Below are 17,302 nucleotides of genomic sequence, written 5' to 3'. Positions count from 1 at the left end.
GAAAAGTTAAATATCAAAGAATGACGGAATTATTTTCTATTAACATTTTTCTTAAATTTAATTAAGAATTATTCTTTTTATTTAAAATATTATTAAAAAATATCACTAATCCTCATTTATTTTACCCTAGAAATTTTTGAAGATTTTATGTTTGAGAAAAGTGAAATAAAATCATATTTCAATAAAAATAATGTAGTTAACAAAATTTTATAAAAATCATTCAAATTTGTCTTAAATAAACAAATTAATTTCTGTTTTTAACTGGTTTAAAGTTCAAATTGAGTTTGTCAGGGTAGCTGATAATAACCCTAGGTCTGCAGACGGTCTGTCTCCAGCAGTGCGAAACGTACATGACCGTCGTGACGAAAAGGTAGGCGCCGAAAATGGCTGCCCAGACTTCTCTGCCAAACGGCAGCATGAAGCTGAACACACCAGGTGCCTGTTTGGCTGGTTTTTTGATCATGATCGAGATGCCCAGGTCCATGAAGTGCTCTGAAAAGTCCAAAACCCTTTCCCGCGCCCTCGTGATGGTCAGGGCGGATATCGCCATGTCTGACTCCTGGCGTTAAATTATTATTTTTTTGATCAAGAATTTAATTTTTAATTTCTCCCCCAAAAAAAGAAGAACGTACCTTCCTGACGAGTTCTCCAACCATTCCGTCCCAGCCTCCCTTGACGTCAGGATTTTCAGCCCCGTAAGCTCCGTCCTTGACAATTCGAAGCTCATCTTTAAATTAATTAATTATAAAAATTTGCTGAAATTTTTATTTGAAAACCTCACATCGAATATCAAGTTTTTTGGAAATCAAGTCGGCCAAGTCCTTGCAGTAGCCTTCAAATCTGTCGTTGCCAGTCAAATTTTCACCTGGCTCTGGAGTTCGCATCATTATGTATGGTTCCTCCTAAAATGACATAAAACGCAACTTGTACAACATGCGTGTCAAGCAGGTTGCATTTGACCGTCTTGTGTGAATTCATTTTTTTGACAATCATTCTATTTCAAATTAATAAATTATCTTGATTATCCATTTCATAGGATTAAATTTTAAGTCTATGAATTTTAATTAGAAAAGCCAATTTTTTACCACAATAGTTGTGACGATGTAGGTTCGATTGCGCTCAATCTCGGAGAAAGGCTTCAGCCGCACGTATTTGGCGGCCACAGGTGTGAAGCCCTTTTCGTCGGTCCACTCGGCGACCTATACAAAAGCGATACATACAAGACTTGAGCAAATGTTTATTTAAAGGCGCCTGCCCGGAATAAAATGCCCACCTTGACCATGGCGCTGTTGACTGTCATCTCCATCACGTGCAAAGTGTAATTTATCCGGTGGCCTTCCTCACTGAAGCGAATTTCGCCCGTCAAACCTTCAAGCTCCACCTAAAATATATCAACCGTTCATATAAAATTCTCTAGTAATTAACAAGTTTGAGTTTTAGAAGATATCTTCTATAAAAATGAATTTCTTCATTTAAACTCTTCAATTTAAATTTTCATTTATATAATGAAAAAAACCATCTGAAAATAAATTATTTTCAATTTTTTTCTACATATTATGAGTAAATTTTTAAATATGAACAAAAATTGCTGCTTCAAAACTTCTAATAAATTAATATCTTTATTTTTAAACACTTCAATTTTAACTTGAAATTTATGCTTTATGTAAATGTTGTCAACAAAATATAACTAGATTTTTTTTTTAACAAATTTTACCAAAAATTATAATTAATTATGAGCTAAATATAATTTACTTTGCGTAGAAATCGTGAAATTTTGTCTCCGTGCTCCCAGGGCGTGACCCAATTTTTGCTGTAATTACACTCGAGGCCGCGACTTCCGTTGTTGAAAACCTGGCCGCGGCGAACGTTTGGCCGGAACAGGTCCGGCTTCTTCCGCAGCAACTTGTTGAACACCTCGATCATTACCGACACGGCGTCGTACATTAGTGCCGCTTGCGCCTGAAATTTCCAATTTTCCTCATCTTCTCCGATGCAAAAAATAATTAACTCACAGAAATAGTTTCGCGCGCGGCCACACTTCCCGCCGGCGACTGATTTCCAGGCTCCACTTTGCGCCAACCTTCAAGAAACTCGCGAACCATCCGGCGACTCGTGTCCACAATCCTGAAGCCGGTTATGTTGATGGCTCCATACTCAATCACCTCGCTCTCCCACCGATCGTCCATAATCTAAAAATTTGAATGAATAAAATAAAATGAGAATTAAATGCCTATTTCTGTGGAATTTAATGCATCGTCAAAACAAAAAATTAATTTTTTCTTAAATGAATATTTAGGAATAAAATTGTAAAAATTAGACAGATTTGAAAACTGAAACAATAAATTGAGAGAGTAATTTTTTTTAATGCTTAGCAAATGCAACTATTCTCCTCAGCGACCATTTCCAATGTTTTATTAAACTTTCAAAGAAATTCTCAAAATTCTCATAATAATGAATGAAAATTTAGTTAAAAAGAAAAAATCATATTATTAAAATAAGAATTTTTAAAGATGGAACTGGCTGACTTGGTAAATTAAAATTTATACTTTTATTTGTTGCAGAAAAATTAAATTTTAAAATTTTCTTCCATGTTCCCCTTTAATTTGTCAAGGAAAAATGTTGAGATCGCTCTTAAAATGATAATGTCAACGAAATGAGGGCGCAAGAAGCACTCACCAGACCGCTGAGAAGATAGTGGTATGTTCGTTTGCCGAGGGTGATGTCCCTGACGTGAGATACAACGATTTCCTTGGCCATTTCAGTTGGACAATCCAACACAATGTACTTTGGCGTCCACCTAAAGCACACAAAAATCTATTTTTTCCTTTCGAACAATCCAATTTTTACTTTGAGTCATTCAAAAATAATTATGAATTATGGTAATAATTATATAAAAAAAATTATCTAAAAATTGACCATCATAGGACAAATGAACAGCAAGTACATAATAATTATGGAAGTAAAAATTTAATATTCCTCAAAAATATCTTACAAAAAGAAGAAAAACTCTCTTTGATTTAGAATAATTGAATATATTAAAATTAAATTTAAAGTATAAACCTGCTGAGATCCTCAATGTGGTGCAAGAAGTTGATGGCGTCGGAGATGTTCTGCAGACGTTTGACGGCCTCGACCTGGATCGAATCATTTCCAGGCTGCAGACCCTGGTAAATTTGCTGCAGTCTTAGCAGACCTTAAAAAAAACGATGATACCAAAATCAATAATCGTGAAACGCGAAATTGACTGTAAAAATACAAAGCGCGGTCACTTTTATTACACTTTTTATGGCGATTTTATTTCACTTTTATGCCCACTTTACTGCTTGAAACGGGTCGTGTATCATTGGCACGGCGAGTAATTTTGGTTGAAAAGAAAAACGCAAATGGGTTGCTTCTCCTTACCGTCATGGGAGTCGTACAAGTAGATGATCTTCCGCCAGCCGTAGTAGCGGATGACGTCAATGATGGCCTTATGGTAGTCTGGGCGCATCGAGATGGCGTGGTCCAGCGAGCCGGAACTCGGCGCCAGCACCTTCTCGGGGAACCACGGAGTCACGAAGGGCATTTGGAAGGTGTTGGCGTACGAGTGCAGCGTGTCAAACGAGTCAGGGTTGACGGCGCCCAGCATCAGGAAGACGCCGCGCGAAAACTGAGCGCAAACTGAGAAAATACGAAAGTAGATATTTGATTTAAAAACTGCAAAATTTTAATAAAGGGTAAATTAAATTGATTTATGAGATTTGAAATTAAAAATAAAAACGTAAAAAATCTTTATTTTTAAATTTACTTCAGAAGTTATTAATTTAAATGAAGTACTTTTGTTAAAAAGGGGCTTCTGCTATAAAAAAACCGAAATTAATTTTAAAAATTTTTTCATCAGAAGTAGTTCATACATTCATTTCCATAAATGTGAGAAAATATAAGACAAAGAATTAAGATATATTAATTTAGGAAATTAACTTTCATTCTAATGGGATTTTGATTTATGAAATAATTTAAATCATTTAAATGACAAAATAATATGGATTAATTGCCGTAGTTGAACTTCAGGTCGGTCTCCGCGAACCCTCCTGACTTCCGCCAGATTTCAGCCGCTTGCAGGGACTTGCGGTGCCAAATTTGGTACCAAATTGTGCAGGAAATATCGCTTTGTGATTATATTGATAAGGATCCGCCCGAGGTCCAGCAGTTTTTGGGAAATTGCGATTTGAGTATGGATGTTGACATGCGAGAATTCCCACCCCTTGGCGGGAAGCGGCCTTCCTTTGACCAGGTCGTTCTCACCGTCCAGAGCCTCCAGCAGGGGTATTTTGACGTCAAGAAGGAGCTCACGGAACTGAGATCAGACGTGCTCAGGTTTATCCGCCAGAATTATGCCTGTTCCGTCGATTTTTCCGATTTTCCAGCCTTGGCCAACGCCATTTCTTCAGAATCCAATATGGCGACCAATCAGGAAGCGGCTCAAAACGTAGCAACCAATCAGCGCGCCCCAAGTAACGGCGCGCAAAACAAAGCGGCGCCGACAACAACAACAACCGGAACTGAAGACGACGATGACTGGAACACCGTCACCCCTCGGCGGCGTCGCGGTAGCCACCCAGGTGGCCACCAGCAGACTGACGGCGGCCGCGGCCCCCAACAACGACGAGGCGGCCATCAGAGCAAAGGCCAAAATCACCGGCAGCGCGACGAACGTCCGCAACAGCACCCGGGGCGAGACTCTCGAGACAGAAGGATGAGGTGGCACCAACTGCCGGCGCAAGTCGAACACGATGAAGCCTACAACAAGTTCCAGGCCGAGGCTGCCACCATCGAAAAGCGCGGCGTCAACCGACCACCCAACGCACGGTGCAGGGTCGAGTGGCGCAGCGCTGACGTCCTCCGCCTGGGCTTCCCGTTTGTGGCACATGCCATCGGCGGGGACAGAAACATGGGCCGAGGTATCGCCCACCACATTCGCAACGTCAACGGATGGGTAAATCTTCCGTACGATGCTGACGGTGCCCCCGGCTGCGTTATTCCAGTTCCAATGAGCAACAACAAATTTCCGAAGGCCACACTGCTCCACACTATCTGCAAAGAGAGGTCTTCGGAGCGCCTCCAAGATACCATGGGCAACTTCGTCGAGAACTACAGGGCCGGCTATAAGGGCCTGGCTGACTGGTGCCACAAGAATGGCGTCAAACAGTTGGCCATAACTCCAATGGGCTGCCGCACCGACGGCCTCCCGGACAAGTGGATGGAGCAGCAGATCTGGGATGTCTTCTTGAACCAAGACATACACATTGTCATCTGCAATCGTCCAGGCCAGTGGTGGCGCGCCCGCGCCAATCGCACGCCTGGCAGCCACTGGCGCAGAGGAGCCAACGACCACCAGCAAAGAGGACAGCCGCCGAGGGCACGTACCCAAGGCGCCCTACCGCAGCCCCCGCAGCAGCTTGCACTCACCCCCAGAACCAACCGACTCCGGGCGCTTGAAGACATCGAGCGCCGGCTAGTCAACGGCGAGGCCGACGACGAAGCGCCACTGCGACCACCCGGAACATCGGACGAGGAGGATTTTGCCTAAGTCCCCACACCCTTGAAACCCAAGAAAATAGTAATAGTAACGTTCTTTATTTAAAGTTAATGCTTTGGAATGCCGAAGGCCTTCGTGGTACTTTGCAACAGCTACATTTAAATTATTCAGATTATTTTAAAAATTTTGATCTTTTATGTTTTACCGAAACTTTCTGTGTCGAAAAAACTATTAACATTCCGGGGTATTATTCTGTAAACTTATTAGGGAGTAAAGGGGATGGGGGAAGACCTAAGAGGGGTTTATCAGTTTATTTTAATAACAGACTGGGAGGAATAGAAAAGGAATTTTTCATCAAAGACTGTACTATTATAACATATTTTAAAAATTTCATTACCGTATTATGCTATTTTCATCCAAAGATGAGTTCACAAGATATTTATGATGAGATTTTAGAAGCATTCAACTTAATCGAAAATTTCTACGACAAAAATGTTATTTTACTAGGAGACTTTAATTGCCGAGTAGACAAATCCTGCGAAAAGGGGGAAACATTATTGCAATTGGCAGAAAGATTCGGGCTATCATTAGCTAATGATACTCAGATTAGGACTTACGGAAATAATTTGCATGGAAGTACTATTGATTTAATATTCTTGAGTAAAAAATTCTACATTTCAAACTTAGCAGTTAACCAAACAACGCTAATTAAAGCCCATCACCCAGTGGAGTGCACAGCATTATTAGAATGCAAACTCCCGAAGGCTACAAATAACACTAAAAAAGTAATTTGTAATAAAATTGATTTTGACCGACTTAAATTTTTAGTAGAAAACAATTATGTCAACTTAAATATGCTTCTGGATAGCAATAATATAGAAGACTTTTACTTGCACATCTTACAAATTATTAATGAGAGTAAACAAGTACCTAGAAAAAATAACCGTAAAAGTAAGATATGGTTTGACGAAGAATGTTTCATTGTCAGAAATGGAGTTTTAAAATTATATCACCAGTTAATAATGGGAAATTTTAGAAATTTACGCCTTGTTGAACAGTTTAAATGCGCGCGTAAAGAATATAAAACTTTGATTATTTGCAAAAAACAAGAACACCAGAGAAAAATAGAAGAAAACATTATTTTAGCAGCACAAGAAAAATCATATTTGTTTCTGAGGCAACCTCAGGATGAATTAAATAAAGTTCAACTTTCTATACCACTGGAGGAATGTGTAGAATATATGCACAAAATGCTGAATTTAGACAACTTAAAAGTTAATTCAGAGGAGGGCCTAAACTTAAAATCACTATTAGAAAACTACGACCAAAATCTTACTTGCGAACTTATCTCGGAAGCAGAAATTAACCACGCTATTAAGAAATTAAAAAATAAAAAGTCTCCAGGCCCAGACTTGATAACAAACGAGCATATTAAGGCGCTTTTTGATTTAATTCCTCAAATTTTTGTTCGCCTTTTTAACAAGTGCCTTGAGCTTGGGACCATTCCGAAACAGTGGAAACAGTCTAAAATGAAAATGATATATAAAAATAAGGGCAAGATTGATGATTTAAATTCCTATCGGGGGGTTTCATTGTGCAACACTGTATGTAAATTGTTGGATAAAATAATGGCAACGAGACTCTTAGCAAAACTCGGAGATTTCATTCCACAGGAACAGTATGGGTTCATGCCGGGTAAGAGCACAATTGATGCAATAAAACATTTTCAAACTTTAATATCCACAAATATGGGAGAGAAAAATTATAAAAAGTATGCCCTTTTTATTGATTTAAAATCAGCATTCGACCTGACTAATAGAAAATTATTTTTGCATAAATTAATTAATAAAAATATCCTTTCAAAAAATGAGCTTTTGTTGCTCTCAGAGTTTTTAGAAAAAGACTTTATTCAGCTAGACGATGGAGTTTCTTTATCGGAATTTTTTGTCCAATCAAATGGTTTTAAACAAGGAATGAATTCTAGTCCAATCTGCTTCAATATTTATATTCATGACATAATTAAAATATTCGAGGGAATTGAAGGAGTAGAATTTTTGTTCTTTGCGGATGACATGGTTTTTATAAGCGATAGCTGTAAAAAATTGGAAAAAGCTTTAGAAAATTTTTTGATTTATTGCTCTGAAAATAGTTTAAAAATAAATGTATCCAAAACAAAAGCTTTGAAATTTACAAATAAAGGAAAAGGGCCAAAAGGAAAATTAGATAATATAATGTGTGAAAGAAAAGAAATTGAATTTGTATCCAGTTTCTCATATCTAGGTGTCACTTTTCAGAAAAGTGGCACATCCTTTTCAAAACATGTAACAGAAAGATGTAAAAAGTCACTCGCAGCTATGCATTATGGTGGGAACTTGAGGAATCTATCCCTTGAGTGTGCTAAATCTCTATTTTTCCTTAAATTTGCGCCCATGGCTATATATGGCGTGGAAGCAATTTGGCCGCATTTAAAAATGTGTGACTTAGTCACTTATGAAAATTTAATGACCAGATATTTCAAAAAAGTTTTAGGAGTAAGCAAATTTTCTAGAAGCTCATACTTGTATCTTTTGATTGATGATGAAGAGCCTTTTGTAACTAAAATTAAGAATACATTTAATTTAAGTGATACCAGAGCTTATGATGAGTTTCTAACACATATTCGGGTGAGAAAAGAAAGAGATTTTAACGATGAAATATACCAAACACCAGCAATGTTAAATAATAATTGGAAAAAGCCTCTGTTTAAAAACAGACATGTTCAAACCCGGTTTGCAATGCACGGATTCCATCATTGTATTTGTAAAGATAAAACTTTCCATACTGCGAGAGCAAATTGTGTATGTAAACTCTGTGATGAAAAGGAGATTTCCCAGTATCACCTCCTTAATTGTTCTAAAAGAGTAAAATCTCTAACCGAATATGCTACACAAGATAAAGATAAAACTTAAATGATAATTATAATTAAATTTAGATTTATTATTGATTTCGACCAGCAATTCATGACGTTGTACACATTTGTGTTTAATAAAGACAATAATAATAAAAATAATATAATTATGTCATTTCTGAAATTTTTGCATCAATTTATGCAAAATAAAACGTCTTTAATTAAATAAATTATTGCTCCACTGATATTTATAAAAATTTCACAAATTCACCCCACTTAAATAAGCAGAATTAATTCAACAGGAAGCTTTATCAAAAAATTTACATTGATCTTAAGGTAAACGTTTCAGTACAAATTTTTCCAGTGATTTCCATATTAATTGTATTGCAAAATTATAAAATTTTTGATAGGTTTATAAATTATTCACTAATCTTTTTAACTCAATCAATTCATCTATAATTATCCTCACTTATTCTCGATAATTTGAAAGCGTCGGCCGTGTTGATGACGTCGACGTAGGCTTGTAACTCAAATCGCCTGGCTGTGATGTTCTGGTTGTGTTGCAGCATCGCGTATTTGAACGCCGCCTGCACTTCCTCCGTTCCCTGCTCGAAAATTGCACCTGTAACAGAAATTAATTTCCCATTTTTAGCGAAATATGAATTTGCATTGGACATCGGGTAAAAGTGTTTTCGTGGCATAAAAAATTAATGAAAAAAAAACGGAATTTTTATAATTATATATTATCAAAAAATGGAAGAAATGAACTGACATTTTGAGGCCAAGTCGTTATCAATAAAATTTATGTATCCTGTTGAAATATGTTCTGCCTTTTCCACTTTTAAATTACATTTTTTAATTACATGTGTGGTCTCTCGCTTCTCTTTTAATTGCTATGAATTCTTATCTAAAATTACTTTTCTGAGTGCACTGAAAAGCCAGAAAATGCGTCAGAAGCAATTTTTTATTTGTCTACCAGGAAAATAACTTTGAAAAAACGAAAATATTTAAATAAGTGCGAGGCTAATAACTGGAATTTTGATATATAAGCACTTTCGTATCTCTTATTGCACTAAAATTTTCAAGAAGATTTGGCGTTTCAATTTGATTTTTTGTGTGACAATAATTATATGTTGCATTATTTTGTACTTTGGAATGCTTTTAATCGAAAATTTTGTAATCAATGCAACACATTGTGGAGGGTATAACAAATTTTTCAGCAAATTATTCACGCAACTGCAACGGTGGCAACTGTTGTGCGGTCGTAAAAAAGCTCATTTTGATAACAAATTTTAGCTGACGTTGAGTTCTGTTTAACGCATTCAGTCAATCCGCAATGCTCAACTTCTTGGCAACAACCGGTTTGCTGGCCATTATTTTGTCGGCCACATCTCCAGCTCTGATTGGAGACTTAGGTAGTTCTAGTTTTGTACATTTCAGACTTTTCAATGATTTCAATCCTCCTCAGCAACAATGGAAAGAAAAATTTCCAAGTTCGGGGGTAAAAAGTTTCCCCAAGGACAACTTATGGACGTTGACGAGCGATTCCGTTGGCCAGACAATACCATCCCATGGGATTATGATCCTTCCTCAAGTTTCAGTATTCATTTTCGTCAGTGTAAATAAAGTTTTTTTAAATTGAAAATACTAGGTGCGTCTGAAAAAGCAATCATAGAAGCAGCTTTTCAAGAAATGAATACCAAGAGTTGCGTCACATTTGTCCAACGAACAACCGAAGAAACTTATGTCAGAGTCGGTAATGAAAATGCTGGATGTTTTGTTTTGAACCGTGGTTACATAAGTGACACGTGGCCTAATTATTTGCTAAACTTGGAGTCAAATAGCTACTGCTTCGAAAAGGCAAGTTATTTCTTTAATTGCTATAATCTGTTTAAGCTAAGCTTAAAAGCTAAAATACAAAGAAAGTTCCTATTAGTATTTTTCCACAATTCATACTTTATAGGGAACCAGAATACCAATGCATGAGATGGGTCACATACTGGGGCTCAGTCATGAGCACATAAGATACGACAGAGATCTCTACATACGTATTATCTGGCAAAACATCAGCAAGGACGGATGGCCTCAATATACGAAGCGGTCACGACTCGGCGTGTTCTCTAACTTGCCCTATGATTTCAAAAGTATTATGCACTACCATTTGACCGACGATGGGAAAAAGTCCATAGAAATTTTGGTTCGTTTTTCTATTCTCTTACATCTTGAATAATTTTAACTGCAAAATTAAGAGTGGAGTGGACACGGGACTTGCAAATATCAGCCAAATAGGCAACCTTCCGGATTTGAGCGAATCGGACATTTCCAGAATTAATTCGGCTTATAATTGCAATTAATTTTTACATTTCAGTGGTAAATTTTTATGTGAACCTTCAAAATGGAAATATAAAATAAGTTGCGAAGCTTATAGTTGGAAATATAATTATGATATAAAGCGGCTGTATTTTTTTTTGGTTTGGTAAAATTTGCATTAGAAAATTGGGCGTAATTCACACAAATTTTAGTCCGGTCGCACCAAGGTCAGCCCGTTCACGTGACCAGAAAACTACGCCGTGTGTTTGTGTTTTAATTTTTTAATTAATCAATACACTGTAGCATTTTTTTTTTAATTTACAGACAATGCAATCAAAATGCCCTCAATGACATATAATTATTTGTAACCTTATGCAATTTTGAAATTCTCAAAAAATGATTATTGAAGTGATTTGCATTTTTTAAATTTAATATAATTTCTATTCAAATAAAATTATCCATTTTTAAATTAATTCAGAAGAATATAATTTATATTAAATAAATTACTCACACGTGCCTGCAACGGTGGCAACTGCGATGCTTGCATAAAAATTAAATTACGTCATTTGATAAAATATAAAAAATTGCCGGCGTTTTTTTTTGTCCTTCTCTTGCCAGTCAACTCGCGATCATGCTCAACTTCTTGGTAGCAACCGGTCTCCTGGCCATAATTTTTGCAGCCACAGCTCCAGCCCTGATTGAAGATCTGGGTAATTTTAGTTACTAACGTTTAAGACTTTCAGTTGATTTCAAACTTTCTCAGCAACAATGGAGAGTAAAATTTCCCTGCTTGTGAGTAAAAACTTTCCCGAAGGACAACTTATGGAGGTTGACGCGCGATACCGCTGGCCGAACAAAACCATCCCGTGGGATTACCTTCCCTCAGCCTCTAATTTTAGTATTTATTTACGTCAGTGCCAACAAAGTTAATTAATTATAAATACCAGGTGCATCTGAAAAAGCAATCATAATGGCATCTTTTCAAGAAATCAACGCAAAGACTTGTGTAAAATTTGTCCAACGAACAACAGAAGTAGCTTACGTCAATGTCGGAAATAATTATTCTGGATGTTTTGTATATAACCTTGGCTACGTAGATGAAACGTGGCCATATTATTACCTGAACTTGGAATCAAATAGCTTCTGCTTCGATTTGGTTAGATATTTTTAAATGAAATCTCATTATATTGCAATTTGAAGAAGGCTCAACCTTTTTTATAATCATTCTAGGGTACCAGACCAGCAATTCATGAAATGGGACACATACTTGGGCTTGATCATGAGCACGTAAGATATGATAGGGATTGCTACATACGTATTATTTGGCAAAACATCAGCAAGGATGGATGGCCTCAATTTACAAAGCGGTCACGACTCGCCGCATACTCCAATTTGCCGTATGATTTCAAAAGTATAATGCACTACACTTTGACCGCAAGTGGAAAGAAGTCCATAGAAATTTTGGTTCGTTTTTTTCGAGTACTTTAAAATTTTGACTTCAATTTAAAATATTCCTCAGAGCGGAGTGGACACGGGACTTACAAATAATAGCCAAATAGGCTACCTTCCACATCTGAGCGCTTCTGACGTTTCCAGAATTAATTCAGCTTATAAATGCAATTGATTTTTACAATATTTCAACAAGAAGTAAAAGGATTTGTATTACTTTTTCCACGGAGTGTGATTAAAAAGAGTATTAAAAGAATAATAATAGCCTGTGAGTTTGTTTTGTACTTTAAATCTAATAGATATCTAAAATTTTAAAAGTGGTGGAAAGATTTATCAGCTTTAATTGAATAGAGCGAATTTAAGTTCATTCTGATTTAAAACTTTTTAATTTTTAGTAAATTGTATGCATAATTTGTCATGAAGCTATTAAAATCATATTCATAATATCGTATTGTTCTGCCAGTTATTTTTATTTTGTCAACAAGTGAAGAAATTTATTAGAAGCAATAAGTATCAGCAATTCATTCATGGTCTTGAAATATTTTATTTCTTCAAATAAAACCAATTTTAAACTGAATTAGACGGTTGAGAAAAAGTACACGCCCCGACCAGTTGAGTCAAAAAGTCTGCCGTCGCAGAATTGGAACTTCCTCAACGTCGTCATGCACTTATTTGCTATAAATACAAATATTAATTTAATACTTGTCAAATCAGTAATAAAATTACCATTGGTGAATGTTTTCTGTTCAGGGCACATCTTTGGAGGAAATTTTTTCGAATTTTTAAAGCAACCTTATTTCTATTTTATATAGATTACCCATAAAATTTCTGACTGAAGCAGCTGCAGCAACATCAAAGGCACACCATTTACTTTCACGACGGAATTTTTTACTGTGCAATTAATCGTCTCGTAACCATCTTGGATAACTGGTTTTTAATATAAAGAAGGTTTTGATTATCAAGAATTTCAAATTTGTATCATGTTTTTTACTATCTGTGACGGGATAAGCATTAAAAACGGCACCACTGCTGATTGGGTCTAGAATGCCTTCCAAGGTTGTGGCCCAGGCAGAATTTTTATCAGCCGAAACATCCTTTTTAAAACGTGCGATGTCAAGATTTCCATTTGCATCCTGATTTTTTTATAAATATTTTATTTTCAAACAAATTTATATTATGAAAAAAAAAGATATAATTATATTATTATACCATCCAAGAATTTGCCTTAAAAACGCACTCGGCAAGTTGCTACAAAATTTAAAAATATATTTTTAATGAAAACTAAAGTTTTTATATAAAAAATTTACCGCCGGCTTGCAGATTGCCGCCTCTGCATAATTGATCAAATTTTAGTTGGTTAAAATTAAGTGAAATATTAAGATTTTACGGGCTGCTTTGCTTAGGGGCAGGGGCACAAGGTGGACGGTTTTCGCTTGAAGCGAGTTGATCTTGTACGAGTTCAGCCAAGTAACTCCTGCCGAGCCAAAGGATTTTGTGCAAGTGCTAGAAATGAGCGTCTTGCTCAGCAGAGGTGGCATCGGAGTGTTGCAGCATTTTGCCACGTTCGACTTTTAATCGATAATTAAAATTTGAAGTAAAATTGGGAAAACTTATTTACTGCAAAATTTTCCGATGCACACTTGGTGTCGTTAATTGTAACGGCCCTGCCCATTTCATCAGTGTTGATGAAATCGGCTGAAATGTATCAAATAATCAGTTATAAAAAATGATATAAAAATAAGAAAGTCACCTTGGTTGTAAAGTTCCACTTGGACGCATTGTCCAAATGAGACCTGTTATTTTGAATGAATTATGTATTGAATTTCAAAAGAATGAAAAAATTTTACCAAAAGGAGACCGAGACTTAAAGGGAGAATGGACATTTCTCTGCTTCTGATGCGGCACGTGTGAAAGTAAAATTTTGTGAAACTTTTTCGTTGCCAAGAGAGGCAGGGGTACTTGTTTACTTTTTATCTGCTGAAGGTCTGGAAATGCAGAGATAAGAATACAATTAAATGAATGCAATTTACATCGGTCGTTTCAACTTTTTAATTTAACTGGAAACTCTGAGCAATGCTGACGTTCCTGTTCGTAACTGCAATTCTACTGCAGAGTGCCCACTCGGCGGCAACTCCGAGAGGGAAGGGAGACATAGGTTTGAAAAATCTCCTTTCAGTGTTTTCAAGCAAATACACATAATGCATGAATTTAAAACCCAGAGCGACCACTCCAAACGAGAAATAATTAATTAGTAACTGGACTAATCGCCTTTACGTGGAGTTATGTTCAGAGACGTTACTTTTTTATACCGGTTTGCCTCAAATGTCTCGCGTCTCGGAACATAGTTCCACGTAAAGGCAGTTCAGTTATTAATTAATTGAGTTTATTTTATGTAAATAAATTTTTGAAATTAAAAAAAAAATGTACAAACCAGAAAAATAATAACTGATAAAACTGAATTCAAAGCTCACTTGGAAAGCTTGGTTGACAAGTTGCCTGCCGGTTTTGTGAACATCAACCCTCAGTACGTCTTCGTTTCTCAAGAATATCGATGGCCTGACAAGACCGTTCCTTATGTTATTGCTGCAGACGCTAATTTTAGTAAAAGAATAACTAATTTAAATATATAAACTGCTAGTTTGAAATAATCTCTCACAGCTGCAGATGAGTTATCAAAGATTAATGCTGGTTTTGATGACATTCAAACTTTGACGTGCGTGAAAATTATTGAGAGAACCACCGAAACGGAATACCTGACGGTGACCAATACTTACGATGGGTGCTTTGCATCTGGAGGCTACAGCAAAGGTTCTACCGATTCTATTTTGAACCTGGCCTCTGGCTGTTTTTACTTGGCAAGAATTTTTTGAATTATTAATTGGCTAATTATTTTCAAACTAAATAGGATAAAGCAGTTCCGATTCACGAATTCATGCACGTGCTTGGATTTGGTCACGAGCAGATTCGATACGACAGGGATTTGTACGTGCAGATTGTGTGGAAAAATATTCTGGCGGGGACAGAGGGCAATTTTTTCAAAAAATCGCGACTTTCCATGTATCCCAAATTCATCTACGATTTTGCCAGTGTTATGCAGTACCCACTTTGGGGCTTTTCGATCAATAGTAACAACACAATGGAAGTCTTGGTGAGTTCAATGATAATTTAAGCGTTTTAACTCAAAATTTTGTCAAATCTTCCAGCCTGGCGTTGACCCTGGCATAGACCAGAAATTAATTGGTGGATCTTTGAAAATGAGCGCCACTGATATCGCGAGAATCAATTCAGCGTACAAATGCTGAGAAATTTTTGAACGTTTTCTCCTTTTTTATTGTCGCCTTTGAACAGTCTAAATTCCAAAATATACAAATTTTGAACATGTAATAATTGAAAAATTAATGATAATAAAACAAAAAATTTTTGCTTTCTGATTTGGTAATCGTTTTTTAATCATTCATTAATTTTATTAATATTTTTATTGTTTTTATTCTACTGGTAAGTGATTGTACTGTGATTAGATAATTATTGAGTGCAGTAATATTTTTTAATCCACCATTATAGTTAACATTGAAATATATTTAGGACTTCAAAGTTATAAACCGTTAAATATTGAATTATTAATTAAAACATAATCCAAATTAAGATGAGTGGTTCAATGATATTATAACATATTATATTGTAAAATAATAAATAAGAAAGTTTAAATTTTGGTTGTTTCCTTTAATTTTGCAGTTTTAATTTAGGTTAGTCTAGGTCCCTCGCACGTGTCATATGACCGGGAGGAAAATGTTTGAAACATTATAAGTTAACTTTCTTCGAAAGCCAAGTAGACCAAGTAATTTTTTAAATGACTATGTTGATAACAATTCTTGAAAGCGCTGTCAGCGAAAATAAATGGGGCAGTTACACATTTATTAGATGTCCACGAACTTTGACGCCTTCTCTTTTTTGCTGCCGTTTACATCTCTACTTGCGTTACCAATGGAAATTGTTCTCTAGGTGTGAATAAAGCATTTATTTCCTTTTTTTAATAAAGATTTAAGCATATTTGTGGTGTTCGGTGGCAAAATTAATGGCTCGCGCTATTTTGGGGGTCCAAATTTGCTTTGGCATGTCATTACCATATTGTAGTACGTTATTTTAACGTTTACAACAATCTTTATCCCATTTGTGACGAGTGAATTAATATTGTCGAATTTGTGTTTTAAACGGTAAATTTTAAAACACTAATAAAAAAAATTAATCCACGATCTCTGAAGCGATCCGATAATAATAATTAAATGAAAGGTCTGGAAGAAGCTTCTTGTCAAAATTTTCTTCTTGATTTTCCTTAATGTTATCAATTTTAAAAAATTAAAAAAAATAAAATGATCATTTAAGTAATTTGCATTTTTAATTGGTTATGATTACAAAAATATTTACTTATCCATTAAAATAAGTCAGAAGAATATAATTTAAATAAATAAATTACTCACACGTGCCTGCCACGGTGGCAACTGCGATGCTCGCATGAAAATTACGTCATTTGATAATGAAAATATAAAATAGAATAAAAGCCGACGTTTTTGTTTTTATTCTTCTCTGTCAGTCAACACGCGATCATGTTCAACTTCTTGGTAGCAACCGGTCTCCTGGCCATAATTTTTTCAGCCACAGCTCCAGCCCTGATTGAAGATCTGGGTATTTTTATTAATAACTATACACAGACAGACCTTCAGCTTATTTCAATCTTTCTCAGCCACAATGGAAAGTAAAATTTTCCAGCTCGTGGGTAACAACTTTCCCGAAGGACAACTTATGGAGGTTGACGCGCGATACCGCTGGCCAAACAAAACCATCCCCTGGGATTACCTTCCTTCAGCCTCTAATTTTAGTATTTATTTTCGTCAGTGTAAACAAAGTTGATTAATTTTAAATGCCAGGTGCGTCTGAGAAAGCAATCATAATGGCATCTTTTCAAGAAATCAACGCAAAGACTTGTGTCAAATTTGTCCAACGAACAACCGAAGTAGCTTTCGTCAGCGTCGGCAATAAATATTCCGGATGTTTTGTATATAACCTTGGCTACGTAGGTGAAACGTGGCCATATTATTACTTGAACTTAGAGTCAAATAGCTTCTGCTTTGATCTGGTAAAAT

The 17,302-nt window shown here is 36.0% G+C and overlaps 4 protein-coding genes and 1 long non-coding RNA gene across 6 annotated transcripts in view; 3 read left to right on the top strand and 2 right to left on the bottom strand.

Moving 5' to 3' along the window:
* Nucleotides 1-17,302, top strand: part of LOC132204123 (tyrosine-protein phosphatase Lar-like) — a 116,271-nt gene that overhangs the window by 2,498 nt on the left and 96,471 nt on the right. The gene's annotated exons all lie outside the window — the stretch shown is intronic.
* LOC132204124 (glutamate receptor 1-like) overlaps nucleotides 1-17,302 on the bottom strand; it is a 29,747-nt gene that overhangs the window by 6,790 nt on the left and 5,655 nt on the right. Inside the window, exons 2-12 of one of the 2 annotated variants that reach the window (XM_059632402.1) lie at nucleotides 8,875-9,027; nucleotides 3,403-3,660; nucleotides 3,061-3,193; nucleotides 2,677-2,797; nucleotides 2,013-2,189; nucleotides 1,753-1,959; nucleotides 1,274-1,381; nucleotides 1,086-1,199; nucleotides 782-902; nucleotides 633-727; nucleotides 308-559 (exon numbers count right to left, since the gene is read on the bottom strand). In XM_059632402.1, coding sequence (XP_059488385.1) covers nucleotides 308-559; nucleotides 633-727; nucleotides 782-902; nucleotides 1,086-1,199; nucleotides 1,274-1,381; nucleotides 1,753-1,959; nucleotides 2,013-2,189; nucleotides 2,677-2,797; nucleotides 3,061-3,193; nucleotides 3,403-3,660; nucleotides 8,875-9,027 — 1,739 coding nt within the window. The remainder of the gene's footprint in view (nucleotides 1-307; nucleotides 560-632; nucleotides 728-781; nucleotides 903-1,085; nucleotides 1,200-1,273; nucleotides 1,382-1,752; nucleotides 1,960-2,012; nucleotides 2,190-2,676; nucleotides 2,798-3,060; nucleotides 3,194-3,402; nucleotides 3,661-8,874; nucleotides 9,028-17,302) is intronic. The other variant, XM_059632403.1, reaches the window with a different exon arrangement.
* Nucleotides 9,338-10,967, top strand: LOC132204552 (zinc metalloproteinase nas-7-like). Its single transcript, XM_059633131.1, has 6 exons — nucleotides 9,338-9,420; nucleotides 9,702-9,820; nucleotides 9,874-10,005; nucleotides 10,057-10,265; nucleotides 10,369-10,602; nucleotides 10,655-10,967. The coding sequence occupies exons 2-6, from the start codon at nucleotides 9,742-9,744 to the stop codon at nucleotides 10,757-10,759; spliced, it is 759 nt and encodes a 252-aa protein (XP_059489114.1). The 5' UTR covers nucleotides 9,338-9,420; nucleotides 9,702-9,741; the 3' UTR covers nucleotides 10,760-10,967.
* On the top strand, nucleotides 11,344-12,339 carry LOC132204596 (zinc metalloproteinase nas-7-like). Its single transcript, XM_059633215.1, has 5 exons — nucleotides 11,344-11,425; nucleotides 11,479-11,613; nucleotides 11,663-11,871; nucleotides 11,946-12,179; nucleotides 12,235-12,339. Exons 1-5 carry the CDS (start codon nucleotides 11,347-11,349, stop codon nucleotides 12,337-12,339), a joined length of 762 nt encoding a protein of 253 aa, XP_059489198.1. The 5' UTR covers nucleotides 11,344-11,346.
* On the bottom strand, nucleotides 12,705-13,074 carry LOC132204752 (uncharacterized). Its single transcript, XR_009442552.1, has 3 exons — nucleotides 12,982-13,074; nucleotides 12,891-12,921; nucleotides 12,705-12,839 (listed from the first exon to the last, which is right to left on the bottom strand). It is a non-coding gene; the product is annotated as an uncharacterized LOC132204752 (long non-coding RNA).

This window comes from Neocloeon triangulifer, unplaced genomic scaffold, assembly GCF_031216515.1.
Source record: "Neocloeon triangulifer isolate White Clay Creek 2 clone unplaced genomic scaffold, ASM3121651v1 ptg000022l, whole genome shotgun sequence".
In the NCBI taxonomy this organism is placed as follows: domain Eukaryota; kingdom Metazoa; phylum Arthropoda; class Insecta; order Ephemeroptera; family Baetidae; genus Neocloeon; species Neocloeon triangulifer.
This window is presented reverse-complemented; position numbering and strand designations above follow the sequence as displayed.

What these genes read in the sequence shown, in the direction of transcription:
- LOC132204552 (XM_059633131.1), top strand. Translation starts at nt 9,742, where the DNA reads ATGCTCAACTTCTTGGCAACAACCGGTTTGCTGGCCATTATTTTGTCG. An exon ending in TGATCCTTCCTCAAGTTTCA is followed by an intron (nt 10,006 to 10,056) that starts GTATTCATTTTC and finishes TGAAAATACTAG; the next exon opens with GTGCGTCTGAAAAAGCAATC. An exon ending in ATAGCTACTGCTTCGAAAAG is followed by an intron (nt 10,266 to 10,368) that starts GCAAGTTATTTC and finishes CATACTTTATAG; the next exon opens with GGAACCAGAATACCAATGCA.
- LOC132204596 (XM_059633215.1), top strand. Translation starts at nt 11,347, where the DNA reads ATGCTCAACTTCTTGGTAGCAACCGGTCTCCTGGCCATAATTTTTGCA. An exon ending in ATAGCTTCTGCTTCGATTTG is followed by an intron (nt 11,872 to 11,945) that starts GTTAGATATTTT and finishes TAATCATTCTAG; the next exon opens with GGTACCAGACCAGCAATTCA. An exon ending in AGAAGTCCATAGAAATTTTG is followed by an intron (nt 12,180 to 12,234) that starts GTTCGTTTTTTT and finishes AATATTCCTCAG; the next exon opens with AGCGGAGTGGACACGGGACT.